The sequence below is a fragment of the Lutra lutra genome, chromosome 14, assembly GCF_902655055.1.
Source record: "Lutra lutra chromosome 14, mLutLut1.2, whole genome shotgun sequence".
NCBI lineage: Eukaryota > Metazoa > Chordata > Mammalia > Carnivora > Mustelidae > Lutra > Lutra lutra.
In genome coordinates, this window is record NC_062291.1 from 79,598,796 (window position 1) to 79,625,777 (window position 26,982).

The 26,982-nt window shown below is 52.8% G+C and overlaps 1 protein-coding gene across 16 annotated transcripts in view; it reads left to right on the plus strand.

The window, feature by feature from the left end:
• The window catches only part of TACC2 (transforming acidic coiled-coil containing protein 2), a 205,913-nt gene that overhangs the window by 157,734 nt on the left and 21,197 nt on the right, over nt 1-26,982 (plus strand). For 6 of the 16 annotated variants that reach the window (XM_047703134.1, XM_047703136.1, XM_047703142.1 and 3 more), the window contains 10 exons: nt 3,041-3,177; nt 4,397-4,444; nt 9,611-10,922; nt 14,538-14,598; nt 15,721-15,919; nt 21,975-22,036; nt 23,111-23,226; nt 24,427-24,598; nt 25,848-25,988; nt 26,863-26,952. In XM_047703134.1, coding sequence (XP_047559090.1) covers nt 3,041-3,177; nt 4,397-4,444; nt 9,611-10,922; nt 14,538-14,598; nt 15,721-15,919; nt 21,975-22,036; nt 23,111-23,226; nt 24,427-24,598; nt 25,848-25,988; nt 26,863-26,952 — 2,338 coding nt within the window. Of the gene's footprint in view, nt 1-3,040; nt 3,187-4,396; nt 4,445-9,610; nt 10,923-12,420; nt 12,457-12,773; nt 14,599-15,720; nt 15,920-21,974; nt 22,037-23,110; nt 23,227-24,426; nt 24,599-25,847; nt 25,989-26,862; nt 26,953-26,982 lie in introns of those variants that run through there. The other 10 variants (XM_047703139.1, XM_047703140.1, XM_047703141.1 and 7 more) reach the window with 8 other exon arrangements.

Consider the following 26,982-nt stretch of genomic DNA (forward strand, 5'->3'; position numbering starts at 1 on the left):
ACATATGTCTCATTTTATTTGCATGCATTTGCATATTTGCTTATCTCCTAACATAGCACCCGTCTATACTGGTGAATGCATTTTCCTCTAATTTAGAGATGTTTTAGCAGACTGGAGTGGCACGTTCTTTCTGATGCATCTTTGCAGCAAATTAATTTCCTTTGGAAAGTGTGTGAAGCCATAACAGAATCATTTATTGTACTTTGGTTTTTTTCTAGTAGGAAAAAAAAAAAAATCAAACAGGCTATGGGGAGCTGCTTTTCCTCTTTGGGCCTCCAAAGTGCTGCTTTATTTTTATGTACAAGCTCTTTGTGGGTGGACTGCAGAAATCCCTGCTCTCGGAAATGTTTCTGAGCCCTCTGGGAAACCGAACAGGGGGGAAAGAGCTAATTAAAAAAGCTTCCATCCGCCTCCTCTAATTAACTTGCTCTCTGCTCCTGGGAGAGGGAGCGGAAATGTGAACACAACGCAGGCATCACCGGAAGTGAGTGCCATTCTCGTGGTTCACGGTCCCCCGTGCTGTTTTGATGCAGAAACAGTTCATGGTCAACAGGCAAGGAGCCACAAAGGGGCTTGATGGGCCGTCTCCCTCCCAACAGGGCAGTGGTGAATGGCGGTCCCTTCCGAGCAGGTGCACGGGCCGGGCAGCTGCAGCCTCGGAGACCTCATTGGAATTCAGCAGCTCGGACCCAAGAGCATCCGGCTCTCCCTGTCGCTTGCTCGTGCTGAGGGAAAGAGCAGGGGTCCTTTGTGCTCTCAGGCTGTGCATCGCCAGGGCCCAGGGTTACAGAAGCCACGGGAGGAGCACGAAAAGCCTCTCACTCCGTGTCCCGGCTGCACGCCGGGGAAGCTCGCGGCGTCCGTGGCCGGCAGTGCGGCGAACTCCTTGCTGGCATCTTGGACAGATTTAGATCCCAGAGATACGGCCAGAGAATCAGGGTGGGACTTTAGGGGACAGAGGCTATCCTTTGGCAGAGATGGCTTTTGCCTCCTGGCGGATGTGGCCCCTGGTGGAGTGGGCCCAGTGGATGTGGACAGCAGTGACCAGCAGTGGAGAAGCCAGTCTGATGGCCCTTCAAGGAAGCTCTGGAAAGAGGCAAGTTGGCTCTGTGCGTCTTTGTCAGTGTTGCCCCTGACGCAAGCCGTGCTGGGGGCAGGGTGACAGCCGGGGCCCACCGGGGTGATCCAAACTCTTGGTTCTCTTTGCTCTTCGGTTGTGTAATTTCCTCGTGTTTTTCATGCCAGTGAACGGACCTTGCAAAACTCATGTACCTTGATCTATTGTTGTCCAAGCGTGTATCTTCACTTTCCCTGGACAAAAGCTAAGGCCTTTGATATTAACGTATGTTTGTAAAAAGTCAGCGCCGGCTGTCCTGTGTGTGGTGGTTGAGTCTTTCCTCATGAAATCTGATAGTGTGCAAGTTTCAGCTCCCCGGAGCCCAACAAAAGCTTCTTGGGTGTTTCTGTTCATCTCTTTGGGCCTCGGGAGGGCTTTGTGGTGGGTTGCAGGAGCCAGGATCCTTAGGGATGGGGTCTTTGGCGCAGGTAAAATGAGTCACTAACAAGTCGTAAAAACATCAGTGTGTACATTCTTCTGAAGGAGAACTCCCCAAATGGCTGTTTCTTCCTGTGCTGGCTGACGGCAGAGGGATTGGCTTGCTTCCTGGCTGGCAGACAGTCTATAGAAGAGGCTGCCCTGGGCGGAGGTCACGAGTGCTTTGACCTTGTTGGGGGCTCAGCAGCGAGAGTGTTCCATGCTCCGTGCTCTCCTGGCTCATGCACCTCTGGTTACACGTCTTCACCCAGATTTGCCAGCTGGGTCACGCGTGCCAGCAGCGGCCCTGAGTATCCGCTCTCTTGATAATGACCTTTTGCTTGTTGCAAATGAGTGAGTGGCATTTTAGTCTCTGTACGATGGCTTGAGTAGGGACTCCGCCCAGTAGGGACGCCACTCTGGCCACCTTGAGTGGGGTTGGTCCAGGACCGCGCCCCGCTGGGCATTTGAGCAAGGGAGGAGCTGCCCCACGGCCTGAGGATGCAGGCCTGGCTCCATGATTTGGGGAGTCTCATTCTTTCTGGCTTAAAATTGAACCCCCTGTAGAAGCAGGGTGCTGGAGAAGGGCTGTCCGCTCTGGGTTTTCCAGAGCCCAGGACACGGCTTTAGTTGGTTGAGGAGCCTCCCCCTTATTTCTGGGTGGGGTGGGTGTCCTGTGGGTGAATTTTTGGTCCAGTTCTCTGGATGAAGAACTTTCCTTGAGATCAGACCTTGGGGTAGAGTGGCAGTGGTTGTTATCGTATCACGGAGATCAGCAGGCTGTGTTTGTGTCTTGGTCCAGCACATCCTCCAGAGAGCTGGCTTGCCAGCTTGCTTTCATTCATTCATTCTTTCATTCATTCATTCATTCATTCACTCACTCATTCATTCAACAGATGTGTATTCACTGCTTCCTGGCTTAGGCTCAGAGAAGCTGTAATAGGTAAGGCTTGCCGCCCTCATGGCCTGGAAGCTCAGGAGATGAGAAAGATAATTAACACAATTAGGAGGTTACTAAATCTACAATAAGTTACGAGAAGCTCCGGGAAGGAAGGGTGGCAGGAGAGAATGAGGGATGTGGAAAGGCCGTACGCGATTTGGTTTCACGGAGTGGGGACCCTATGATGTGTTGGAACCATGGCAAAGAAATGTGTTTCTGGGACTGTCTGTTTGACCGACCGGGTGCCAGAGTTGATCAAAAGATTCCCCTGTTTGTTTTTGTCACTGAGGCCAGAAATACGTATTTCTCATAGGGCTAAGTTCAAAGCATATGTCATTTGGGAACAAAGCTGGTGATAATGAGATTCAATCTTGGGAATCATGCTGGGAAATGACTTCCTCACATCTGTCCTCGAATAGCTTAATTGGGCAACCAGCCCGGTTCTAGGGGTCCCAGGCAGGGATCCGAGGGCCACATGGCCTCAGCAGCAGGGGCCCCTGGCCCCTCAGAGCCGACTCGGCCCAGACGCCTGCCTAACCCCGTTTCTCTCCTCCTCTCTCCATCAGGAGTTCTGACTCTGAAGAAGCATTTGAGACCCCCGAGTCAACGACTCCTGTCAAAGCTCCACCAGCCCCTCCCCCGCCGCCCCCTGAAGTCACTCCAGAACCTGAGGTCAGCGTGCAGCTCCCCCTGGAAGAACCAGGTAACCAAGGTCAGGTGCTCCCCTCGGGGAAGCCTGGGAGCAGCCCTGGGCTAGGGCAGCTGGAGGGGGGCTCCCTCTCTGCTCGGAGCTCGTTTTGTGAGTGAAACTAAGAGTGAGCAGATCCCGCGATTATTCTGTCTGCTTTGAAGGTGTTTAGGGGGGACCTGAGGGAAACGCCTTCTTTAGCTCTGGGTACCATTTACTTGGCATCCAGAATGGGGCTTAATGGGACAAGTGGGTCTGGGAGGTTTTTATTTGGGATTCTATCTTGGATTCTAAGATGTGGCCCTTGGCTCCCATAAGAACACTGGTGCTTGACAGCCCACATGAATCTGCATTTTTATGAAAGACCATAGCCCCCCTGGGCTTGGGAATGGAGATACGTAGTAAATGGGAAAGAAGAGAAAGCCATAGATAGCCAAACCCATGCATGAATGGTTCATTTATTCCTCGTTAACCTCAAGTTACCTGATTTCATATCACTTTCCTGCCTCCTTTCTCCCCTAGTGAGACTTAAAACGTGGATCTTTCCATACCTTTCAGTTGTGATTGCTGGAGGTGCGAGGGGATGGGACAGATCTCGTTCCCCAGCCCCCGACCTGGCCAGGGTTTTGTGCCTGTATTCTCCAGCTACACCTCCAGTGTGAAAGTTTAACACGAGACCTGGAAGGAGATGGGGACGGCCAGAATTGGCCCAGCAGACTGGTCAGGGAGCTAGGCAGTACCATTCTTAGACCTGGACCACCTTCCTGCATTGGGTTGTGTGTTCTAGTGGACCCCACTCTGGCTTTCCTCCAGCCACAGTCCTCTCTCTGTGGTGAGGCTGTAGGGCCCATCTCCTCCTAAGCCACCCTCTGGACACTCTGGACACCCTTTCTCATGGTCCATCTTCCCAGGGCTGATTGTACCCATGTTTATACCTCTCAGCCAAGGAGGAACCAAGGTGGGGTGTCCACACACCTGTGCTCAAGGCCACCCCAGGTAAGGGATAGAGCTGGGGTGGGAGGAGGAGGAAAAAGTTTATGGCTGGGCCTCCATTCATACTCTTGCCCTGGCCAGAAGCCTGGTGAACTGTAAAGTCAAATATTTTGACCTCGATGTTGGTTTTACAAAGAAATGGGCAGAATTCTTTCTACCTGTCCTAGGTTCAGATGGGCTGTTACTTTAGAAAGGGTGGACACTTGGAGGCTGATTCTTTTTTTTTTTTTTTTTTTTTTAGATGCTCTTCATTTATTGTCAGAGAGACACAGCGAGAGAGAGAACACAGGTGGGGGGAGTGGGAGAGGGAGAAGCAGGCTTCCTGCCGAGAAGCAGGACCCTGGGATCATGACCTGAGCTGAAGGGTGATGCTTAACAACTGAGCCACCCAGGTGCCCCTCCTAACCAGATAGGCTCCCCAATCCTGGGGGAAAGGATTAGGACCATTTTGGGGGGAGAGCAGGTGTCTTTGCTGGTGTCTGACAAATGCCGTTTTTATATTCTCCCATCTCTGATAGCTCAGCTAGTAGTATCTGATTCTGCATGGCTAGTCTAGGGGTTGGGCCCTGAGAGAGGAATTGTTGCAATTTATTTGGTTTTAAGGTAGAGGAGGAACCAGAAGGACTGCTGAGAGGGTTTTAACATTCCCATCTTTTCTTTCATATTATGAAGCATATAAAAATTCATTTCTTATAATACTATAAAAAAATCACCCTTAGGTTTAATGGAAAGGGAATGACAAATAGATCGTCATGCCTAGATCAGACGCGTGATTGGAAATCAAGCATCCTTTTTTTTGTGGGTACAAGTTCATGGCCACAGATAGGCGGGCTACTTTGTGTAGGAACTGAGGAGAAAATGATGGTGCGCTACAGCGCACCTCCATCGTCCTGCACCAAGGAGTGAACAGGGAAGGCCCGTTTTGTGAACCCATGTGCGACTTCTGGGATTTCCAGCCACGTATCCTGACAGCGCCTGGGGATGGTTTGCTGCTTCTGTTCTTGTCTGTGGTCTGTCCCTGTTCCTTCTGCCTGACTTGCGTTTCAGCAAAGCAAAGAGCAGTCTCCACTCTTAAAAACAAACAGATGTGCAGCTCCCGCCTCTTTCTTAGAGGGCAACTTCAGAACGAAATGAGCATTGCAGGGGATTAGGAAACCCCCACCTGGAAGGGGTTGGGGCTGGTAATTGCCACGAGTCACAGCCCCACAGAACCTCGATTGCATCAGTGGGAGTCTTTGAACAGGGACTTTGTGCTTCTCCTTCTTGGAAAACTCCACTAAAGCTAAATATCCATGGCTTCCACTCTTCCAATCAGGACTCTTACGGTTGGGACCGTGACCGTGACCGTGACTGCTCAAAGTACCCCCCGCCCTGCCCCGGGCTTGGGCTGTGCAAAGAGCCATCTGATTCGCAGCCCTTGTTAGAAAAGTCTGCTCGTCCATCCTGCAGACAGTATGGGGCACAGCAGAGGCGTGAGCAGGCAGGTGTGCCCACTTCCAGAGGTGGTTAGAGGGGAAGAAAGGTTCTTTCCAAGAACCGCTGGGAGGAAAGGGCTCGGAGCATATCTGGTGTTTGGTTCTCTTCTGCAAAGCATCCGGGCTATTGCTAAAGGTGCTGAAAGAGCCACATGAACTAACAGACTAGACCCTTGGCTATGAATAAAGACATGATTTGCTCCCCTGGAAACCCACGTTGTCGGGAATAACCAGCCTCACCTTGGGTCCAGCCAGCATGGTTTTGCCCCATGGGACAGGAGGATGGTGGGGGGGATGCTGGGTGTTCACCTGCGTCTGCCCTTCGTCTGGGCTGGGTTGGGTCAGGATGCAGCTTGTCTGAGCCTGATTTTGTCTTACCCATAATATGAGGAGGGCAGCCTGCCAGCCCTCTGAGGTCCTCCTTCCCTTTCTGACCTTCTCTGGTCCTGGATGGCAACGTGTGGCTGCCATCCGGTGGCCGTGTTCCTAGAGCGCAGAACTGGACGATGAGGGACAGAAGGAAATGTCGCATCACTAGACGGTAGCTCCCTTGGAAGTGTCCCCTGAGGCCAGGCCTGCGCTGGGTTCTTTGGGTGTCATCTCCGACTCAGCCGAGCGTCCCGCCCCGTCCTTACAACATCCCTGCATGTCAGATGGCATCTCCTGCTTCCCCAGTCAGACGTGCGGCTTCCAGACCTTGCCCTCCGTCTCGCAGCATAGGGGGTGCTCCGGGGTAGGAACCCGGGCCTCTTGACTCCCTTCCGTTGGGAAAGCAGGCTGCTGTGTGCAGGTGGAGTGCGCTGGTGCATGTAAGGACCCCAAGGCAGAGGACGGACACAGTGGTTGTCAGGGCAAGCAGGTGGTCAGTGACCCCGTGAACCAGGTTTCGTGGCGCAGAGGGGGGCTCTTTCAATGGTGGCCTCCCTCCAGGGCCACTGCTTCCCCCTGGGGTGAAGACAGTTTTCTTAGGCTCGCTGGGAGACTGCCCGGGAAGGCCCATGTGGGGGCCTTAGAGGTGACTGGAGACACTGTGCCCATTCTAGACCTTTCCTTACTGTTCCATGGGAAGTGTGGGCTTTGCAGAGGCCCTGGTTGGGTTCCACGTGGTAGTTCGTGGCCCCCGTCTTCAGATTAATTCAGGCTCTTTTGGCCCTGTAATGGGCCTTGTGGAACGACCTGCTTAACGACCACACAAGGAGACTGGTTCTCAGCCAGGGATCACGGTGCCCCTCAAGGGGACATTTGGCAATTTTTGGAAATTTTTTTTTAAAGATTTTATTTATTTATTTGAAAGAGAGCAAGCACACAAGAAGGGAGAGGGGCAGAAGGCAAGGGAGAAGCAGAGTCCCTGCTGGGCAGGGAGCCCAATGTGGGGCGTGATCCCGGAACCCTGAGATCATGACCTGAGCCGAAGGCAGATGCTTAACCAACTGAGCCACGCAGGCGCCCCTAAAACATGGTCACAACTAGGGTTGGGGTGCCAGTGGCTTTTTGTGGGTAAGAGGCTGAAGATGCTGCCTGACAGCTTACAGTGAACGGCACAGCACCCCCTCCCCCCAAACACGTAGCCATCCTGATATGGCCCCAGTGCCAAGGCCGAGACACCCTGCAGCAAGACTAGGTTTCCTGGTCCGTGATGAATTAATTCGGGAATATCAGTGCTGAAGAGGAAAGGATGGTAAGCAGGTAGGAGCTTTCCTTCTGGGTCAGACGAGCAGATGGCGGCCTGTTGCCTGATTCTGGGGAACCACTGACAGTCTGAGGGGTCTTGGGAGGCCCGGGGTGGCTTGAGAGAGAGGAGACTGGTGGTTGTGGGCCTCGCTTTAGAAACAGTGGGATGGACTGAGGCTCCTTCTCCCTCCTGCAAGGCCCCCTTGAAAGCCCCTGTTCCCCTGGGTCCTTTGATCCTTCTCTGTCCCCTGTGTCATGTGTCTGGGCAGGAGGATGGGGTGTTTGAGGGGACCAGGCTCTGGAGGAAGCAGAGAGGGAGTTGGTTTTGGAAAGAAGCAGGGAGGGGACTTCCCTTGAGATGGGGAGGAAGCAGGAGTGTTTCAGAGGTGAGGGAGGAATCGTTTGGTGGAAGAGATGTGAGGCTTTAAGGAAGTGACCCCCATCTTCCAGGGCATCGGCTACAAGTAGGGCCTGGGGGGCGCCAGGGGTAGGAGAGACCGGAACGTTTAGAACCATGAATGCACCTGCTTCCAGAAGGTGTCTTCGATTCTGGAGGTGTTTACTGAGCCCACAACAGAAAGTGTGACCAATCCAGGAAGAGCAGAGATGAGTCAGACGCAGTCCTGAACTCAGGAAGCTTGGACTTTCTTGCGTGGTCGTGTCCTGGGCCGGGTTCTCGGTCAGGTGCTCCAGGAGAAATGCCTGCTCGCGAGCAAGTCGGGGAAAGCGCACGAGCATGCCCCGCCCGAGCACGCCCCGCCCGTGCATTTGCAGTCGCGAGCACGGATTGCTCTGAGATGTCCAGCGAGAGGCCCGTTCAGGGTTAGCTGAGCACGTCCCAAGCCATGTCCGTGTGTGGGGATGAGGGCTGGGGCCGCCAGACTTAGCAGACTGAAATATAGGGTGTCCAGTTACATCTGAATCCCGGATGAAAAAGGAATTACCAAGACAAATTTATACGAAAACCCTTTTTCAAGAATCTGAAATTCCAAGTTAACGCCTGTGTTTTATCTGGTCTCTGTTGCAGCCGGGCACAGGGTGGGTGTTGGGGGCATAACTCGCATCAGTGAGACACAGCTTTGGGAGCGCTGTCCCAGGCCATACCTGTGCCAACTCTCCAGTCCCTTCTTCTGCAGACCTCTTCGCAGCATTTGTCCTCCTTTGTCCAGTGACGTATTGTTAGTTTCCTGGCCCATCGTTTTCTGGCATGCTGACTGCCCAGGACAGCTGTGAACCCAGAAATGCATGAAAGGCACCAGCTGGTGCAGGCAGAGCCCAGCGTGGCCGAGCCAAGGCCAGGATGGCCAGAACTCCATGGAACAGTGGGGTCATGAGGTGACAGAGCAGCTTCTGTGGCCGGCAGTGGCCGTGGGGGTGGGCAGGCTGGGAGGAAGAGCAGCAGAGAGGAGAGGGACGAGACTGGAGGAGAGGCCAGGAAGGGGAGCATGGCAGGCAGAGCTGGAGGGAGAGATTACAAGGGATGCCTGGTGTAGGGACAGGTGGCAGGCAAGGCATGCTGCAGTGGCCTGGGGGCCTCCACAGAAAGTCTCCCTGTTGTTCCTCACAACAAGCTCAAAGTAGTCAAAAACAGGCTTGATGGTAGTAATGACTGTCTTCCTCTCCCTTGCTTTAGTCACACTAGCCTCTGTTATTTCTTTAACACGCCAGGTGTGCTTCTACCCCAGGGCCTTTGCACTTTCTGTTCCTGGTGCCTATGATGCTTCCCCCCAGGGCAGGGTGGGGAGGGGGCAGATATCCTCCTGGTTCATGTCTTTACCTTGTTTCTAATCTTTGCTTATGTTTTTCCTCCTTGGAGGGCTTTGCCAACAACTTTATTTTAAAGTTGTGATGCCCCTACTCTGTCTTTATTTTTCTCTGTAGTGCCTATCACCATCTGGCAGTCTATACATCTTACTTATTTGTTTCTAAACTGTCCTCTCCCTGAAGAATGTAATTTCTGGGAGGGTGAGGATTTGGTCTGTTTTGTTCATTGTTGAGTCCCCAACTCCCACAATGGTGCCTGGTCCTGACTGGGAATTTGGTAAAGGTTTTTTCTGAATGACTGACTGATTTGAGCTCTTCCCTACACAGCCCTCATCACTCCCATTTTACAGATGAGGGACCGGAGGGTAAGGCTACCCTCCTGGAGGGTAGTGATGGGTGAGAGCAGGCTTTGTACCCCAGCACTGTGCCCGCCCAGTGGGGGCCTGGGGGAGGGGGCTGGGGCCTCTGCTCAGAGGGCAGCAGTCTGGCAGAAACGCTCCGGTGTCCTGTGTCCTTCAGTGACTGCTCTGCCTCCTCTTCCTCAGGCTGCGGTTCCGAGCCGGCCTCTGTCCCCGATGGCCCACGCAGCAGCTCAGTGGAAGGGAGCCCCTTCCGCCCCCCATCACACTCCTTCTCTGCCGTCTTTGATGAAGACAAGCCTATAGCCAGCAGCGGGACTTACAACTTAGACTTTGACAGCATCGAGCTGGTGGACGACTTCCAGACCTTGGAGCCCCGCTGCACAGACTCTAAGAGTCAGGAATGCAAAGTGAACACGCGGAGGAAATCCACCGATTCTGTGCCCGTCTCCAAGTCCACGCTGTCCCGCTCTCTCAGCCTGCAAGCCAGTGACTTTGATGGTGCTTCTTGCTCAGGCAACCCTGAGGCCGTGGCCCTGGCCCCAGATGCATATAGCACGGGTTCAAGCAGTGCTTCCAGCACCCTTAAGCGAACTAAAAAGCCAAGACCACCTTCCTTAAAAAAGAAGCAGACCACGAAGAAACCCACCGAAACCCCCCCAGTGAAAGAGACACAACAGGAGCCAGTGGAGGAGAATCCTGTCCCCAGTGAGGAGAATCGAGCCCTAGAGACGAAACCGGAATTGGCCAAGACGGAGGGTTCTGTCCCAGCCCTCTTGGAGGAGACGCCCCTGGAACCCACTGCTGTGCCCAAGGCTGCCTGCCCTCTGGACCCCGAGGGTTCCGAAGGGGCCGTCCCCCCATCTTCTGGAAGTGGCAGAGTGCAGAACTCACCTCCGGTTGGAAGGAAAACGTTGCCCCTCACCACGGCTCCGGAAGCAGTGGAGGTGACCCCATCAGATAGCGGGGGGCAGGAGGACTCCCCAGTCAAAGGGCTCTCGGTGAGGCTGGAGTTTGACTATTCTGAGGACAAGGGTAGTTGGGATACCCAACAGGAAAACCCTCCTCCTACCAAAAAGCCAGGCAAAAAGCCAGTTGCCAAAATGCCCCTAAGGAGGCCAAAGATGAAAAAAACACCCGAGAAACTCGACAACACTCCTGCCTCGCCTACCAGATCCCCCGATGAACCCAGCGACATCCCTATCGCCAAAGGTACCTACACCTTTGATATTGACAAGTGGGATGACCCCAATTTTAACCCTTTTTCTTCCACCTCAAAAATACAAGAATCTCCCACACTGCCCCAGCGGCCCCACAACTTTGACCCAGACGCCTGTGACGAATCCATTGACCCTTTTAAGACGTCCTCTAAAACCCCCAGCTCGCCTTCTAAATCCCCAGCCTCCTTTGAGATCCCAGCCAGTGCCATCGAAGCCAATGGAGCGGACGGGGATGGGCTGAACAAGCCCGCCAAGAAGAAGAAGACCCCCTTAAAGACGTAAGTTCCGGGGTGCGAGGTGGTAAGACCAGAGGCGGGTCTGTGCGTTGGCTGTGATCCTGGGTTGTGTGTCGGGATGAACGTGGCTGCCCTGACCCTTCCCTCCATCTGCCGTAAGGCTGCCAGGTTTGCAACACTGTATCTGTTTCCCTGTTTCCCACAGTGCTGGCATTTCTCCGTCGCATACCCCTTTGGGTCTAGAGTCCTTGATCCTTTGTCTTATTCTGACAGTGGTTTAAAGCATTATTTTTAGCTGCAGACCTGACATTTGACTCCAGGGGAGTGTGGGTGGGCCCATAAAGAAGGGATTGTCCAGTAGAGACCGGGTCAACCTTCCGTTGATGACTTAGCTTTTCCCTGGTTAGCATGGGAATTGCTTTTGCGGTGGCCTACAAGCTAGGAGAGCTACCTTGAAAATATTGTTAGAATTTGTAGGATTTGTGTCTGCCCTTGAATGGTCCCGGAGCGAGAGATCTGGCCTGGACCCCTCCCTGCCCTGTAGCCAGCCCATGTGAAGTACCTCGTTTGTCCTCATTCTTGTTTCTGGCCATCTTTTGCACACAAGACTCCAAGGCTCTGGGAGGTCCAGAAGAGATCAATGAGAAAACAGTCCCTGGGTGGCCATTCCTAATCAATCCTGCTGTCCAGCCACCTGCCAAGTAGAATATCCTTCAGGACTCCATGTCAGTGCCTCTGGCGTCCATCCCCAGACCCAACTGTCACCTGGACGGCTGCGGGTCCCTGCTCAGGATGTGGGTCCCAGCACGGTGGGACCAGTGCTTAGAGCCTTTCTCCTGCCCTCCCGGGAAGTATGGTCAGTAGTTGAACAAGGCCCAGAGACCAGGCTTCTGGCCCCAACTCGGCAGACTAGAGCACAGCCTCTAGCCTCTCTGACTGTGCCTGTGACTGTGCCTGAGACAAGGTGACCTTTTTACCTCCCATTCAGGGCTTCCTGCGAGGAGGTTCTCTAAGCAGGCATTAGCCGTGGATCCCAAGACTTTTCTGAGATCAGCGTCCCAGCCAGGCCCTTCCTAGACACTCTGTCAAAGCAGTGCTGGAAGCTTTTTTCAATGCCTCGAACCGAGGTCTGAGGCGCCCAGACTACAAAACTATGATCATTGTTGGACCGAGAGCCAACCTGTAGCCATCACACATCACTTCCTTCCCCACGGGTAGCCTCGGTGCCGTCTGCTCTGCCATCAGAGCTAACTGACAGGTCAGGGAAGCCAGCCCGTCTCTGGGTCTCACCTCTAGTGCCAAAGGCTTGGAATCCCACACGGGTGAGACAAAGCCCTCTGGGCACTGGCACCTACGGGGTGATCGGGAGCAGGACAGGAAGGTGCTCTCCCACAGCCCCTCTCCAGAAAGCGGGGACGGTGGCCATGTTGCCACAGGGATAGCTCCTGTATCCCAACCCACTGACAACGGGCTGCCTGCAGATTTATCTTTTTTGTCAGTTCCTTCTGTCTGTCTCTCTTTTCTTGTCTTCTTGTCTTAGGATGGTTGAAGATGTGATGTCTGTGTGTTCTCTGTTGTAAGTAAATTGAATGGAATCTGCCTCTCACCCTACCTGTGCTTTTCTGCTTTCTGTTTTTGTTTTCAAACTCTCTCCATTTCCTCTCCATGGCTGCCGCTTACATGGTTTCCATGTCGGGCCTGGGGACGGTGGGGGGCATGGGGCTCCCCAGGAGCAGACTTACGTTCCTATTCCAGAGCGATTAGCATAAGTGAAACTGCTTGGCTGTGAAAATGTGATTATCCACATCTGTCTGCTTGTCAGGAATGGAACTTTTTTTCTCCCTTGCATATTGGATGTCTTCATCTGAAACCCATACATTTTTTTTTTTTAAGCTTTCATTCCATTCTCTCATTTCCAACCGGACTAGGGAGCGATTGCTTTCAAAGCTCTGTGGCTTCACGATGACATAACCACCTGGCCGACCACAGCAGCGGCCCGAGGTCACTTGTTCAAGCTACCATATGAAGTGGAGGTCGTGGGGCTGGTTCGAATTGAGATCCCCTAAAATGCCAGGTGGGCTCGGAGTGGAGTGCACGGCTGTGAGAGCCCTCGCCAGCCTGCTCTGGGCCTGCATCCTTGGCCTCCCAGGACCAGGCCGGGTTTCCATTGGCTTGCCGACTGCGGGCCACCCTGCTGGGTGTCAGTGGAGCCCGAGCCAACCCCTCTGTGCCCGTTGCTTTGCCACCATGGGAGGGACACTGTGGGCAGCTCCCAGGGGCCCCAGGACAGGTACCCCCCCGCCCCCCGTCTTACAAGGGAAGCTGGCCTGGTTCCAGGCCTCCAGCGGCCCCCAGAATAGGGTCGAGTCTGTCAGGCTTGCTTCTGACCAAGGGATTTCTTGAGTTTTTTAGAGCCATTTAGCAACTCTCCAATACGCGGTTACATGTTTATATGCATGGGTAAATATATGCTCCGGGCTAGGGCTGCACGGCTAGCAAGGCAGATGCTGTCAATGCTATAAGTCACCATTTCTGTAGTTTTTCATGACTGGATGCCATTGCTGGAGCGTGCTGTTGAAGGGGACACAGGGAGGGAACTTGAGTGCTGAATTGCCCTGTCCATCCAGTTAATGTTAGAGCAGGGAGAAGGAGTGGGGTCTAAGATCGGGGGACAACCCGCACCCCAAAAACCTGTTGCTTTGCTGGAGGCAAGACCATACCCCACAGGGGCCTGAGACCGGGGGCCAGGCTGCAGGTGGGGAGGCCTCCGTTCTGCCTGGGAAATGACCCCCTGCCCGCTCAGTGATTCTGTGGAACCATCTATGCTAAAAATGCTCTCCATCGTTGACCCCTTTGCAACTCTGATCTGATGTTCCTGTTGCCTCGAGTGACCTGCCCCTGCCCCTAATTATTTACATGAAGGAAAAAGGAAGGGAGGGAAGAATCCTTAACTGTGGTTAGGAATAGACTGTAGAGAAGTCCTCTCATGCCGGAAGAGCGCTGGAGATGGTTGGCACGATGTGAAAGTAGTTGACGGCTCTCGGAGATGGTAAATTGTATGTTGTGTGAACTGCGCTACAATTTAAAAAAGAATCCTTTCACCCTGGCCCCGCCTCTGGTTAGACTCTCACCCAGAAGTGCCAAGATGCTGGAATCCTTTACTCTCTGAGTTCCAGTGAGCAGGATGGGACTTTCCCTGAAGACCCAGAACGTTCTTCCTGTTTCTGGCTCTGTCTGTGGTTTGTGATGCGCTGTGTTGGCCTGCCAGTCCGTCAGTGGGGTCCCGCTCATCCGTGTCAGCAGTCAAGGTCCCTGCCCCGCACCTCACTTGGTTCAGACCTTCTTGGATGAATCTGGATACATTAACCTCACCAAAATCTGCTTTTTAAAATAAGACCATCTGGCTAATTTTAGCTGCGTGTTCTGGGCCAGCTCTCCAAAATGGCATCTCTTTAAAAGATTTCCAGCTCGAGAACTCTTTCCCTGGGGGGCAGCAATGATCTCTGGTGTTGGGTTGGGATGGATCGTCAGCATGGACATCTCTTAGCCAGTGTGCAGCGGCAGAGGCCGGAGGGCATGGCTTCGATCCTCTCTGTGTAGCTCTGGACTGTTCTGTACCCCTGTTTGCTGTGTTCACATTCTCCGTTTTATTTCCAGTGACACATTTAGGGTGAAAAGGTCGCCAAAACGGTCTCCTCTCTCTGATCCACCTTCTCAGGTATGATATCCCTTTGATATGCATGATTTTACCCCTCACCCAGGCAGCGAAAGCCCATGCGTTTTGATTCACTGTTGGTCAACAGAGCTTTCTTTTCTGCTCCTCATGGGCACGTTTCCAGCATCCTCTTTGTCTCCTACCTGGGGGCTCCCTTGCCGTTTGCAAGACATCATTTTGATCCCTGCCCTTTGGGGCAGATGAGAGCGTGTCTCAAGAGTAGAAAGACAGGTGTTTGGCGGGAGTGTTAGGTGGGTTCTGGAGGAATCACGCTGACCCATTCTGGTCGGTTCATCTGCTGAGAACTCCTGTGAATACCAAATTGAGAAAGTCCTTGGAGGTAAATGAAGATCTAGTGAGAAAGTGTCAGGAGCACTGGATTGTGTAACCAAAATCCAAGCAGGGAGATAGAGGAAATCACACCCTGAAGAAGTGGGGTTTGGGCCCTTTCCCCTCTAACTAGTTCCTTCATGAGATAGATCTGCACCATGACAGACCGAGAAGGTTGGCCTCGGGCATGTGTGTCGGGCCCCCATCTGAGCCAGGGACGTCCCAGCCAGCAGACCGGAGCAGGTGGGGCTGCCGAGAAAGGCACCCACCCCCGGGGGAGGAGTCTGGGGTCCCAGTCCCAGCTCGGCTCTAACAATTCTGGGCTCCCCCCCTGCTCATCTGCCCCGCCCCGTGCAGATCCTCTGGGGACAGGCATGAAGATTGCCAGGCGATGTTGATGCAATCAGTTCACAGGCCCCAAAGCACTGTGTGGACATAACACAGTAGTTGCAGTAAATAGAAGTGCCAATAAGTAAATTTCCTTATTTTTTTTTCAAAGTGAATCAGCAGTAAGTTCTGTGATAACCCAGACACAAACTCCTGATTTTCTTTTTTTTTTTAAACCCACGGTCACCCCCGTCACCCCACTCCACCCCAGTAACAACCCATCAGGAAAGGGAATTCACAGAGGAAAGAATTTGCATCCTTGGGGCCATTTTGAGCAAAGTCCAAGGACGTGCTTAGGATGTTGATGGGGACCTGTCCTGGCTGGAGGGACCGCAGACCCGGGTGGGAGGGCGCCGTTGGGGACCAGAGACCGTGTGAGAGAAGAGACTGCTTCCCTTTTGCTCCCAGGACCCCACACCAGCGGCAACACCAGAAACGCCGGTCATCTCCGCGGTGGTCCACGCCACTGATGAGGAGAAGCTGGCGGTCACCAACCAGAAGTGGACGTGTGTGACGGTGGATCTGGAGGCTGACAAGCAGGACTACCCACAGCCCTCGGACCTGTCTACTTTCGTCAATGACACCAAATTCAGCTCGCCCACAGAGGGTAAGCCCCTTGGTGGTGGCCGGACCCCCACCCTGCCTTGGAGACCACCTTCCCTGGGGAGCACAGGGCCAGGGAAAAAAACCTCCAAGCCAGGTCTCCTTGCCATCCAGGCACTCCAAGCTAAGGCTGCATTTCAAGACAGCCTAAAGCTTGAACCCAGCTGTACCCCAACTCCAAGATGCCAGCCAAGAGCCAGTCAGCTCAGGGCCCCCCAGTTCCCGTCCTGAGCTCACTCGAGCTTTGCTCACTCTCTGGCTTATGCGCCTGCGTGATTTTGGAACACGATCCCAGCTGTAGGCAGCACCATCAAGCCAAATGCTCCATGTGGGTCAAGCCCTGCCCAGGTCTGGGGTCTCCCGGGACCACCACCGTGCATCAGTCCCATAGCATGTTCCACAGTGGGAGCCACACCTTCCACTCAAGCCCCCAAACCAGACGGTTCACTCCAGGCTTGCCAACCAGAGGCCCGTTTTCCTGAACGGGACCCCAGGCGTGTTGCTTTGCTCATCAATATCTTTCTTCCTTCTCCGTGTATTTTTGCCTTCAGCTTTCTGCCTGATCCTTTGGCTTGAAAAATTCATGTGTTAAGTCAGCACAGCATGATTGGGTAAATCAAGATTTTTTTCTTTTCTTTTCTTTCTTTTTTTTTTTTTTTTTTTTTTTTTGTAAATTGCTTACTCCACTAACAGTGATTTTTCTGAATCTCTGTATTGGCTCCCACACTTTCTCTTCTTTGTCAGGAACACTGCCAGGGCCTGAAACCATCTCGTGGTCTGATGGTGATGGTGGTCTTTCCTGCTTCAGCCCCTCTAGGGGCTTCCCTCCAGCACTCGGGACTGCTGGGATGGTTCTCGGTCTCCCTTTCCAAGCTCTTGATATACAACCATTCCAAAAAATGAGTAGAAATCAGTATGACGGCCACCGGACCTGAAAATCTTACCCGCCCTTCTTGGCTGCTGCTAAGGAACCCCCACCTACCTGCCCCTCCCCCCACCCCCACCTGCTCCCTCCCCGAGGGCGGTGGTGTAACGAGAGTGGGTACCTTCTATTGCTTCCTTGGCATGCCCCCGTGTCCTGGCCACTCGCCAGCTTGCTCTGTGCCCATAGAGTCTCTGAACGACACGAGTGAGGTCCATTTCATTTTGGGCGGGGTGTGTAGTTGGGTGTTTTGGCGTTGTGTGTTCTGTAGAACAGAGCCTTTTGGTTGGCTCTCCGGGCTGCCCTCAGGGTGGGGTTTGGGAGGCTTGATAGTGACCATCTCACTGCAGCCTGACCCCAGGGGCCCTGGGTCCTGGCCTCTGCCCCTCCACAGGCCTTTCTTCTGCACACACACCTGGGCCACGAGCCCCGCTGGATGGAACCACTTGGCCCCATGTGTGCACCTCCTCCCCGGCTTGGCTGTCTCCGCAGTGCCCCGTGTCCTGTCTCCCATGCTTGGCTTGGGCTTCTCTGGGGTTACTTGATGCTGTAATGATGATGACATGCTTTTTTTTTTTTAAAAGATTTTATTTATCGGAGAGAGAGCACAAGCAGGGGGAGTGGCAGGCTCCCCACTGAGCAGGGAGCCCAATGTGGGACACCATCTCAGGACCCTGGGATCATGACCTGAACCAAAGGCAAATGCCTAACTGAACCACCCAGACACCCCAATACTTGCATTTTTAATAGAAAATATGAAGATCTTGATAGTACCTGTTAAGTTAATCGGTGTCCCAATCCATGCTAACATGTTTGTCTGTCTTTAGCATGGAACCAAAACAGACAACTCACTAACTCGGTGACATATTTGATCATTGCTTATTTTCTGCAAAAATTCAAATGATAGGTAAACGTGTACATTTGACACAAAGCTCTATTAAACCTGCCTTCTTAGAAAATGATCGGGAAGATTCGGGAAGTCCCAACTGTCATTACAACTGGCGGGCAATTGGAAACTGTCATCTGTACGTACAAGGGACAGTTAGAGTTTCAGGAGGTGTTGACCCTGCATTCACCTTTTGACCACAGCCTGCTTCCCTCCAGCGGTCAGATGTAGAAACTGGATGCCCAGCCCCGCTATCAGATGGTCCTTCCTGTTAACTTACTGAGGTCAAGTACAGACATGCCCCAGGGGTGCTGATGTCATCACCAGAAAGAATCTGGCCAGAGCTGTAGCCTTGATTGAGGCTTTGTTCCACGGAAGTCACAAATCACAGGAAAACGAGATTTGGGGTTAGAAATAACAACCCCTGAACAGGTGTTTGCTAGAAGGCCAGTTCTCAATGTGACATAGAGGGAGGGCTTGACACCAGTGCAGTGCTCTCTGAGCCCCGCTGAGGCTCCTGGATACGTGATTTCATTTCATTCTCAGTTCTAGAGAGTGGATTTCTGCTCCTCCCCACCTAGCAGCAAGGAAGCCCAGACTTTGAGCCGGGCCGACTTGCTGAGCGATGTGGGGCGAGTCCCTGTAGATCTGAGCTGCCAGACTCCTCAGCGTCCTGCCCTTCCCTGCCACGCTTCTGCATGTGAGCACCGTGCTGCCTTCCTCTCGTCGTCGTCTCTAGAAAGAGAGTGTGGAACCCAGCGGTGCTTCCCGACCTGGGTCTACAAGAGCTTCACGCTGTCGGAGTAGTTGGAGAAACCTGGATGGAACTAGTTCAGAAAGATGCCCAGCTCATTAAAAGGATGTGTCTGGGTGGTAATTTCATCAGCTCATGGCGACACTGATCATCTCCTACTGATTAAAAACTCAGATTGGCGATTTCAAATGTTTTTCTTCGGACGCTTGTTTAGGAAATGGCCTCTTGCACAATCTTGGAAACATGGTGGGGAAAATCCTAGTTCTTGTGGTCCATAGGGATTCCAAGATTAGGAGCCTCCGAAGCCTCTCCCAGCTCTGGTCCAAGAGACCCAAGGAGAGCAGTGTCTTAGAATCACAAGTCTGGTGGGCTTTTGAGGATTACCCAGCAACCCTGTCTCCCTAACACGCAGGGACATCTGCCCCCACCTTCCCGCTCCAACAGAGGGGAAGGTGCCCCCCTCGAGAGCCTAACTCTTCTTCTGTGGCGGGTGCCATCGCTGTCACACTACAGACATTCAGAGGAGTCATGGTGAGGATGTTGGGAGCAACATCCTTGTCCCCTAACAAAGGGTCCCTTCTCTCATCACTTATGTTAAAAGTTCCAGAAATACTAGCCATGAGCTGTATAACATATGGGGTCACAATCCCTTATGTTTGTGTAACCTGCGGTAGGACTTTTACCTGACATCATTAACTTTTTTGCAACATGGAGGCCCTTTGAGCTCCATTTGTAGGGAAGTCAGTAGGCAGGGGAAGCCAGGGGGTTGGCTGCCCCGACTCTGGGAATGACAATCTGGGCTTAGCCGCATCCTCCAGCTTCTGCCCAGTCCCCAGCCAAGCTCTGGCAGCCAGAGTCGGAGGAGAACAGCCACCAGGCTCCCTCACGGTGCGTTGACGAGCATGAAATGATTACTAGAAGCAACCTCAGAGATGACAGGACCCATTAAAAATACCTTTGGGCCTCTGCGTCAGGAGGCGGCACATGCCTCTCTTGGACGTGAAGGTGTTGGGCCACTTGGTGTAAGTGGCGTCATCCTTCCTGGCCTTTCAGCTGTGTGTGGCCACAGCTGAAGCCGGACATGGCTCCCCCTCCAAGTCCACCCGTAGAGGCTTTAGCCCTGAAAGACTGAGAGCAGATGAGTGAGATTTTGAAAACAACATTCTGGAAGATATTCCTTCAAAGCACAGGAGATGGTATCAATGACAAGAAGAGAATTTGTTTTTCTTCACACCTTTTCCAGGCCTTTTTTTTTTTTTTTTAAAGATTTTATTCATTTATTAGAGAGCATGAGCAGGTAGGGGAGGAGGAGCAGGGGGAGAAGCAGACTCCCCACTGAGCAGGGAGCCCGACATGGGGCTTGATCCCAGGACCCTGGCATCATGACCTGAGCCAAAGGCAGACGCTTAAATGACTGAGCCACCCAGGCACCAGTTTGTAAATAATAACTGAGAACCCCACATGGCTCTTACTGGAAGTTTCAGGCCCTGTGCTGAAGGAACGCCTCCAGGCATCACCAGGAACAGAAGCTCCCGTGGATGAGGCAGACATTTCTTGGGATGGAGTGGGGGGTGGTCAGACAATCCCCCACTATTTTACTGCTACCTGCTGCCTCTGAAGGGCGGGATGGGGGGCAATGGGCAATGGGAAGGGAGACCCCATCGGCAGATGGCAAAGAAGGCAGATAAGTGAGCTTGGTGACCTGAAACTCCCCCTGATCAGCTGCCAGGGGACAAGCTAAGGTTCCAAGCGGGACGCATGACCGAGTCGAGCTGGTCACCAGAGCTGGGCACTCACCCAGGGCCTCAGTCCCTGGAAAAATCCCTGTGGCGTCTCCAGGCCTGTTTGGTGCATCCTGGGTACTCTGTGCCACTGCGGGTGTGCTGAAGGGTTCTGCTAAACAATTTAGGGTTGAATAATGCCTTGGCGCTGATAATGATACCTTGGCGAAGGAGGCCGCAGATGCACTGTTATCTTCTCAACTTAAAACAGTCTTTAATAGGACAATAAAATGATAGCCCTGAGGTCCTCCATCTGGAAAGTGAGCGATCTGGAGGGGGCTCTAGAAATCACCTGGTCTCTCACCGTCCCTCGTTTACCTCGCCTTTACAAGACAAGGAAGACCGTGAGTCTTCATAAATCCTTGTGCGCCCTAAGAACGGATACCGACTCCAGTCCCGGACGCTGAACTGCAGCCCAGACACTCTCTGTTCTTCCCAAGCGATGCCCAAATGAGGACAGAGGCCCGTGGGACGCATGGGATCTTTCTGGCCCGCAAAAACCATCTTTGTTCCCCTGGGCAGGCCGAGCCCGCGGGCAGGAGGCGTTTGCTTCCCCAGGGAGTTTTCAGTGACTCAAGAGCCGTGCACCTGTTCTCACTGCCTGAGTTCCTATGGCCACATGCTCGCGGGTTTGGGGACGGTCTTCCAGGAAATGTGTCCTCTTAGAGCTCAGATTCAGGAATCACTGTTGAAGCAATACCTTCAACCATGGGGAGAAACAGGTGCTGTAACGCGGAACTGCTCTTCCATGTTCTGGTAGAAACAAGCATCAGGGTTGCCACGGACGCTCCTGCAGACCTGCTTTCTGAGTGGGTCGCGTGGGACCTCTTGGTTTTCTTCTCAAGTAGGAGACGCCATCTGTTAGCGGCGAATGTGGCTTCTGAGACCATCGAGCTCTTTCTGGGTTGGTTCACCTCTACAGCCACTGTGCCCAGCACGGTTTGGGGCACGTCATGCGGGCTCGGAATCCATTCCCTGGACAGAGAGTTCCACTGAGAGGCAGACCTGGGTGTCCTCGTGGAATCCTGCCCCCCTCCCCGATGCCCCGCTTGGCGACCCAAGGGACCGAGGGCTTCTAGTCTCCAGTGAGAGTTTTTCAAGTTTCCCTTCCAGCCTCTGGTCTCCAGTCTGTTTGAAATAGGTCATTTCTCCACCTAACTGGACTTTGCATCTGGAAATCTGGTTTGGACCAGCCCTGTGGGCGCTGGCAGGGTTCTGGGAAATGTTCCAGGGGACTTGCGAAGCTTCTCTTAACAAGCAACATTGTAGGAACAATGTATGCTCTTCCCTTGCCTCGGAGCATGGCGGGGGCTGCATTCTCAGAGAGGGACCGTGGAGGGGCCCGTTCTAAATGCTGTAGCGATGTGGGAACATTCTCCATGTCGTACGTGAGACACAGAGAAAAGCAACACTCAGAATGGACTGTTTGAAAACTCGGTGCATGGCGCCCAGATCTGCCCCAGCTCAGACCTCTGCTGCTCACACCTAACTCCCTTGGACTGTCTCAGGCGCCCAAATGGCAGGAGTCCCTTCTCCGCAAGAGGCTGACGAGTGGTCTGAAAAGGGCTGAGCGGAGCCTCCCCTTCCAGCCAAATCAGAAACCTCGAGAGTTAGTGGATAAGCTCAGAGTTGAGAGTCTGGTTCCAGATCCCACCCTGCCTGGCCCAGGGCCTCCCCGCCCCCCAGTCACTAACTCTCCTTTTGTTTCTTTTGCAGAGTTGGATTACAGAAACTCCTATGAAATCGAATATATGGAGAAGATTGGCTCCTCCTTACCTGTAAGTCCTGCCTCAGGCCAGCAGCGGACTGGCTTTTCTTCCCTGTCTTATGAAAACGCAGGCACTGGCTTCCTCCTGAGCTCGAGTCCCAAATCCGGGGGGAGGGGTCCTCTGTGCCCGCAGTGTCCTGGGTGCACAGTAAGGGTGAACTGGGACCACGGGGGGTTGGAGGTTTATATTTGTTTTGCTCCACGTGGCATTTTCAGGGAGCAAATGAGAATGCAGTTAGGCTTCCTGCATCATTATTTCCCCAGGTTAAGGAAGAACTACTCGGAGATTTTCTTAAAAAGGTGTGTCAGTGGGTTGGTGGTTTTTAAGGTATACGATTATCTGTTTTCTTCAAATTAATTGCTTTATGTAACTGAAGAGTGGCTTTTCTGGCAAGACGTCCCCCCATCCCCGCCCTGCACTTGCCATTCCTTTCTCATTTAAGTGGCTGTGATGGGTGGCAGACCCCGGGTTTACTGTCTGCTGCCTCTAGGGTGCTTGGCTCCTAGCAGGACCTCCTGCGTCGTGCTGTTGTCCAGTGATGCCGTCAGAGGCCCGGAGGCACCAGAAGGGCTTGCTGTGACATTAGTGGCCTGGACATATGACTCGTATCTTTGTCTTTCTTTGCATCATTTGTAGATTCTGGGCTTGCGGCTCCTGACCCTTGGTCGGCAGAACATGGTGGAGCTGCTCTCCACACTGGGCCACCGTACTCGTCCCCTCACCCCTCCGTCTGCCCGTCCCAGGCTGGGGTCTTGCCTACCCCTGTATTTATCCCCAGTGGCCCCATGGTTGGCCATCCAGAAGGGGTAGCCAGGAAATGCCGGTGGACAGTGTGCAGCACCCCAACACCATTGCGATCCCTCTCCCCTCGACTTCCTCTTCCCTCCACCTTCCTCTTCCCTCCCCTTTCCCTCTCCTCTCCCCTGGCTGCACTGCCTTCTGCTCCCTTCTGGGTGGCTTGAGAAGAACGAAGGCTTTTCCCCGATGAGTTATTTGTTCTGTAGAAGAGAACTCCGGTTTTTATCTCTCTGGCGTGTTCAGGCCACCTGCAGCCCAGCTGACCTGTGCCTTTGATCCCTGCAGCAGGACGATGATGCCCCGAAGAAGCAGGCCCTGTACCTTATGTTTGACACGTCTCAGGAGAGCCCGGTCAAGTCTCCCCCCGTCCGGACGTCAGAGTCCCCGACGCCGTGTTCAGGGTACGACTTCCAGGAGGAGAGTGTTTCGGGTCAGGCCATCCGTCCCCAAGCCTCTGAGCCCCATGGTACTGCTTATCCTGGCCTGGTTTCATTTGCGTGGATGAATTCACGCAGCCACTTCCAGGTCTCTGAGTGTCCCCACGGACCCACACGCGGGTGAGGGTGTTATCGGCTGCCCTTTGTCCTTGAAACAGCTGAATGAGTGAGCCCCTCCCATCACCACCCCCCAGCGCACCTACACTATGGTCTTGTGACTTGAGCCATGGGGAGGCAGCATGCCACAGCATTCAGACCCGCAGTCCTACTCCCACCCCTTACTAGCTGTGTGACCTGATGCAGGTTCCCTGACCCCCTGTGCTGCCATCTCCTCGTGGGTAAAAGGGGGGTAGTCATAAAACCGATCCTGTAGAAATTTTATGAGGATTAAATGAGGCTCTCCATGTTCTAGGCACCCCCCCCCAACTGTGCCGTTCGGCTGGGGGTGCCTGTCCTCCGAAGCCACCGAGAAGATGAAACAGAGATGCTATAAGGAAAGCGGAGTGCCAGGGAGACGTTCGCTGTTAACGTGGCTGTGAATCAGCACTGGTTAGGGCCCTGTTCTGAGCCGGTGGTGCTGGGTGGGTGCGGGTGGGGTACCGCTCTGGGGCTGGGACCCTCCCGTCCCTTTACCTGCACCATTCTCTAGCAGAAGTGAAGTCACTTGCTTTGACTTCCCAGACAGACTTCTGAATCCACTGAGGGTATTGAGAAAGATGGTGGTGATGTTGTCACAGCAATAGTCATGGTGACGGGGACCGAGTCAGGTGCTTCATATGTGGGCAGTGTCTCCCTTGATCTTCACCCAGCGAGGTCTCCTGTGCTACAGAAAAGGAAACTGAGATGCAGTACACAGTCACTTCCCCCAGGGTGCGCCGCCAAGGGACGGACAGTCTGCCTAACTCTGGCTTGTGCCTTTAGCTGGGAGTATCTGTGCTCCTGACCGGCCCTTGTTTGCAGGCCCTGAGATGAGGCTGGGTCACCCTCTCCCTCAGGTTGTCCAATTGACAGGCTCCCTGGCTACCCAGCACCCTCCCCAGTTTCCCTCTGGGAACGCAGCTGTGGAAGCGTGGGATGCCTTGGGAGGGTGGTTGAGTCCGGACTCAATCCTGGTCAGTTTCAATGGGATTTCCAATGAGACACAGATGCTCTTTGCTTCCTCAGGTCAAGTTTTGAGGAAACCGAAGCCCTTGTAAACGCAGGGGCAAAGATCCAGCATCCTGTCCCACGAGGACTGGCACCCAACCAAGAGCCACACTTGCAGGTGCCAGAGAAATCCTCCCAGAAGGAGCTGGAGGCCATGACCTTGGGCACTGCTTCAGACACAATTGAAATTGTAAGTGGGGTCGGAGGGGCCTGAGATCACTGCGGGTGAGGCCTGGGCCAGCTGGGTCCCATCACCAAGGGATCCAGTCCTTCAGAGCAACACTTACCTGGCACCTGGTGTGGGGCCCCACCCAACCCCCAGACCACAGAAGCCAGCCTCGGAGACCCCACGCCCTAGCTGTGAGAGAAAAGCTCTTCATTCTCTGTGGTTTTGTAGTTCTTATCTCACTGCTTTATTTGCCTTCAGGGTTCTTGATTTGCCACTTTAGTCCCTTGGGGCTGGACTCTTGCTTTGGAACGAACATCAGTTTGTACCTGCTTCTCCATACTCTAGGTCAAGGGCAGAGAATGATAGAGCAGGGGACACTTGTTTAGGGAACACTTGGTTCTCCCGGGCCTTGGTGATGGGAAATCCCTCCTGTTTGTAGACCTCTTTGTATATCCCTCCCCTCCCAACCTCTCTGGAGTCTTGCAGAGCCAACAGACTCCCTGAATATCTAAAACAGGCCATCCTTCTAGGTGAATTTTTATTTTTCTCTCTTTTACCTCCTCCCCAAGAGGGTTTGAAGCTGTTGACTTAGTTACTTTTAGTGTTACTTTTGTTGTTCTGTATTAGTTGACCATTTGTCTCATGCTTCAGATATTTATTGAGCACCTACTGTGTGGCAGTTAGATGCTGGAAAAATATTAGTAAGCAAGAAGAAAGTAGATAGGACTCAGTCTCTCAAAAAGACACTATGGAAGGACTCATGCATGATTCAACTTCTGCAAAGTTGGCTTCTGACTTTGGAGTCTTCCCAATAGACCCAGAGACAATTTTTCATTGGAAACTGTCTTTCTATTATTTAGAAAAGGACCTTTACCAAAACCTTTGACAAATACTTGTAGGTGTTTTCTTGATGAGTTATATTATGTTTGGAAAACCCATCAACTGCCTTGTCTCCCCCACCAAGACTTTCAAATAATTATGTAAATGTTAACTTCCATCCCACTGGTTGGTTAGGGAGTGAGGGTGACGTGGTGGGTGAGTGGGCAGCTAATGCTTGGGGGATGGGAGGGCGGGAGCCCATCAATCTCAAGATGCCATCACCAGCAGGTGGGAATTAGTCCAGATGAGAAGGAAAGTAGTGTCACCTAACTAATGCTCTCTTTAACGTTAAGTCAGAAATATCCAGCAAATGGGTGCATGGTCCTTGCTTGGAATCGATGTCACTCTGTGTCTCCTCTATTTTTCCTCTGTGTCCTCTTCTGGCCTTCAGACAGCTCCTGAGGGCTCCTTTGCCTCTGCTGACGCCCTCCTCAGCAGGCTAGCTCATCCAGCCTCTCTCTGTGGTGCGCTTGACTATCTGGAACCCGACTTAGCAGAAAAGAACCCCCCAGTATTTGCCCAGAAACTTCAGGTTTGTAGCCCACGTGTGACCTTTTGGGGAGTTTGTGAAAACCTCAGTAGAGAATGAACTCCAAGCCCCATATGCAATGAGACAGGATCTAAGGAGGGATTGCTGGAAATGCTCCAGATGAAATCTCTTCTACCTCAAAGACTGATGTGTGATGGCTGTTCTTGATCCAAGACGCCAAAATGATATAAATTGTGTGATTACAGATGGGACAAACCATTTGTATTCCAAATGGGAAATTGGACCCAAAGAGTCATTTTTCAATTTTGATAGCCCCCAAAGCAGTGTCTGTGATTTATTCACAGAACCAAGGGTATTAGATCACCAGAGAGCCAAGCTGTTTGTATAAACGGGAGGGGAGGCTATCTCAGACTCCCACTGAGATAACATCTGGACTCAGTCTCACATCTGGAACCAAAACAATTAGCTACTCTGTGCCTTAAACCTGACAACTTAATTTGATACCCTCTAGACTAAGAACTTCAGAGCAAACCTGGAGAGATGGTTAACAGTCGTTTGAGAATGTGAAACCATTTGTGGAAACTGTTGACCATCTTGACGTAAAACAAACAAAAAGGAAAGAAATCCAGTGAAATAGTGCAGTCAAAATTTTGATCCCGTTTTAAAAATCATCTCATATTTGACCACATGATCCTTCCCAACAGACATTCTGAAGGGCAATTAAAAAAAAATTAAACACTTGTTTCATGATCTGCTGAGGTGTTAATTGTGCAAGAAAGCCAGAGCGTGTGTTTTTCCTGAGTACCTGTCATGACACATTCATGTGGCGCATTCATTTCTTGGATGTGGGGCACATTGACGTCTTGTCTTGATGCATTTCCCCTGCGATTTGCTCACCCCCCCGCCCCTCGGACAGGAGGAGTTAGAGTTTGCTGTCATGCGGATAGAAGCTCTGAAGCTAGCCAGGCAGATTGCCCTGGCTTCCCGTAGCCGCCAGGACACCAAGGTACGGGTTTGCTGCTGCCGTGCACGGCCT